The sequence below is a fragment of the Nannospalax galili genome, unplaced genomic scaffold (genome assembly GCF_000622305.1).
Source record: "Nannospalax galili isolate Female #2095 unplaced genomic scaffold, S.galili_v1.0 scaffold298, whole genome shotgun sequence".
Classification (NCBI taxonomy): Eukaryota; Metazoa; Chordata; class Mammalia; order Rodentia; family Spalacidae; genus Nannospalax; species Nannospalax galili.
Window position 1 is genome coordinate 4,092,892 of NW_008344488.1, and position 1,108 is coordinate 4,093,999.

Below are 1,108 nucleotides of genomic sequence, written 5' to 3' on the forward strand. Positions count from 1 at the left end.
GTTTTCGTGACTAGCTAGGCATTGTTTCTCTCTTGTATCGTCTCACCCCTCTATCGTGGTTTTCCCACTCAAGGTGCCCCCACTTCCCCCCGCTTTCTTCCTTACTAATACCCTTGCTCCTATCGTCTCGCCAGCAAGAACGACGCGGCACACTCAGGATCCTTCTGCAGAAAAGCTTTAATGCATCTTGAGAGGGAGAGCATAAGCTTACAGGGCGAAGACCCCGAATGTCGGAAACCCAGCCCTTATATAGGTTAGTAAGCCCGTCTTGGACGTGGCAACTCTTGATTGGTCGCAAACTCATCAGCCCATATCACGCCACGAGGTAGGCAGAGACTAGAAGGTGGAAAATTACTTCGGGCATGCGTACTGACTTATTTACTGCTCAGCATGAACCGGATGTGAGCGCCATCTTGTAATGGCGTCTGCAGGGACCCGGCAGGCGGCTCCCCACATCTCCCTCTTTTTACTTTATATGAAGCAAATAGATTTCCCAAAATGAGAGGGTAGAGACAGTGGTCGAACCTCCCAGTTAAAATCTTGATCAGACCATGTATGGGAGTCATCCCTAGGTCTACTCTGGAGCCCAGGATACTCCCAACCTGTCCTCTGCCGTTTTTCTGGGAAAGGGAAACTCGGGCAGGCAACCCTTATGCAGAACGACATGTCTCTCAGCGGGACAATGACCCCCTGTGCGATACCTTATTCAACAACCCTCTTTGGGTGCTGTGTTGGACACTCTGCCCAGTGCAATGAACCTAGGTTCCGGGCGTGCAAGAGCTGTCTTGTCAGCAATCTATTGCTTGAGCATAGTCAACCACACGTCAGTGGAAGCCCCATGTTCCAGGGCCGCAAGTGCATGCGCAATAACCACCTTGTCTCGCTTATTTTGGGTTCTGAGTCTGCAGACCATCCATAGGAGAAATACCAGTCCGCAGCAGACGGCCATACCAAACATTCCCACTCCCACCCATTCCTTGAAGTAGGAAACAGCTAAAGAGATCCAAGATGACAGTCCCTCGGTGAAGGAAAGATCAAGACATGTGGAGGTGATCTGGAGTACGGCCGTCCTCAGTTCGCGGAGCGTCTGCTCAAATTCAGAAGTCCA

General features: G+C 51.2%; 1 protein-coding gene across 1 annotated transcript; it reads right to left on the reverse strand.

Moving 5' to 3' along the window:
• Nucleotides 1-403: 403 nt before the first annotated feature.
• On the reverse strand, nt 404-1,108 carry LOC115066768 (the record flags this gene model as incomplete). Its single annotated transcript, XM_029567170.1, is given in 1 exon segment — nt 404-1,108. A coding segment is annotated over 1 exon segment (312 nt), but the record flags the coding sequence as incomplete, so codon positions are not given.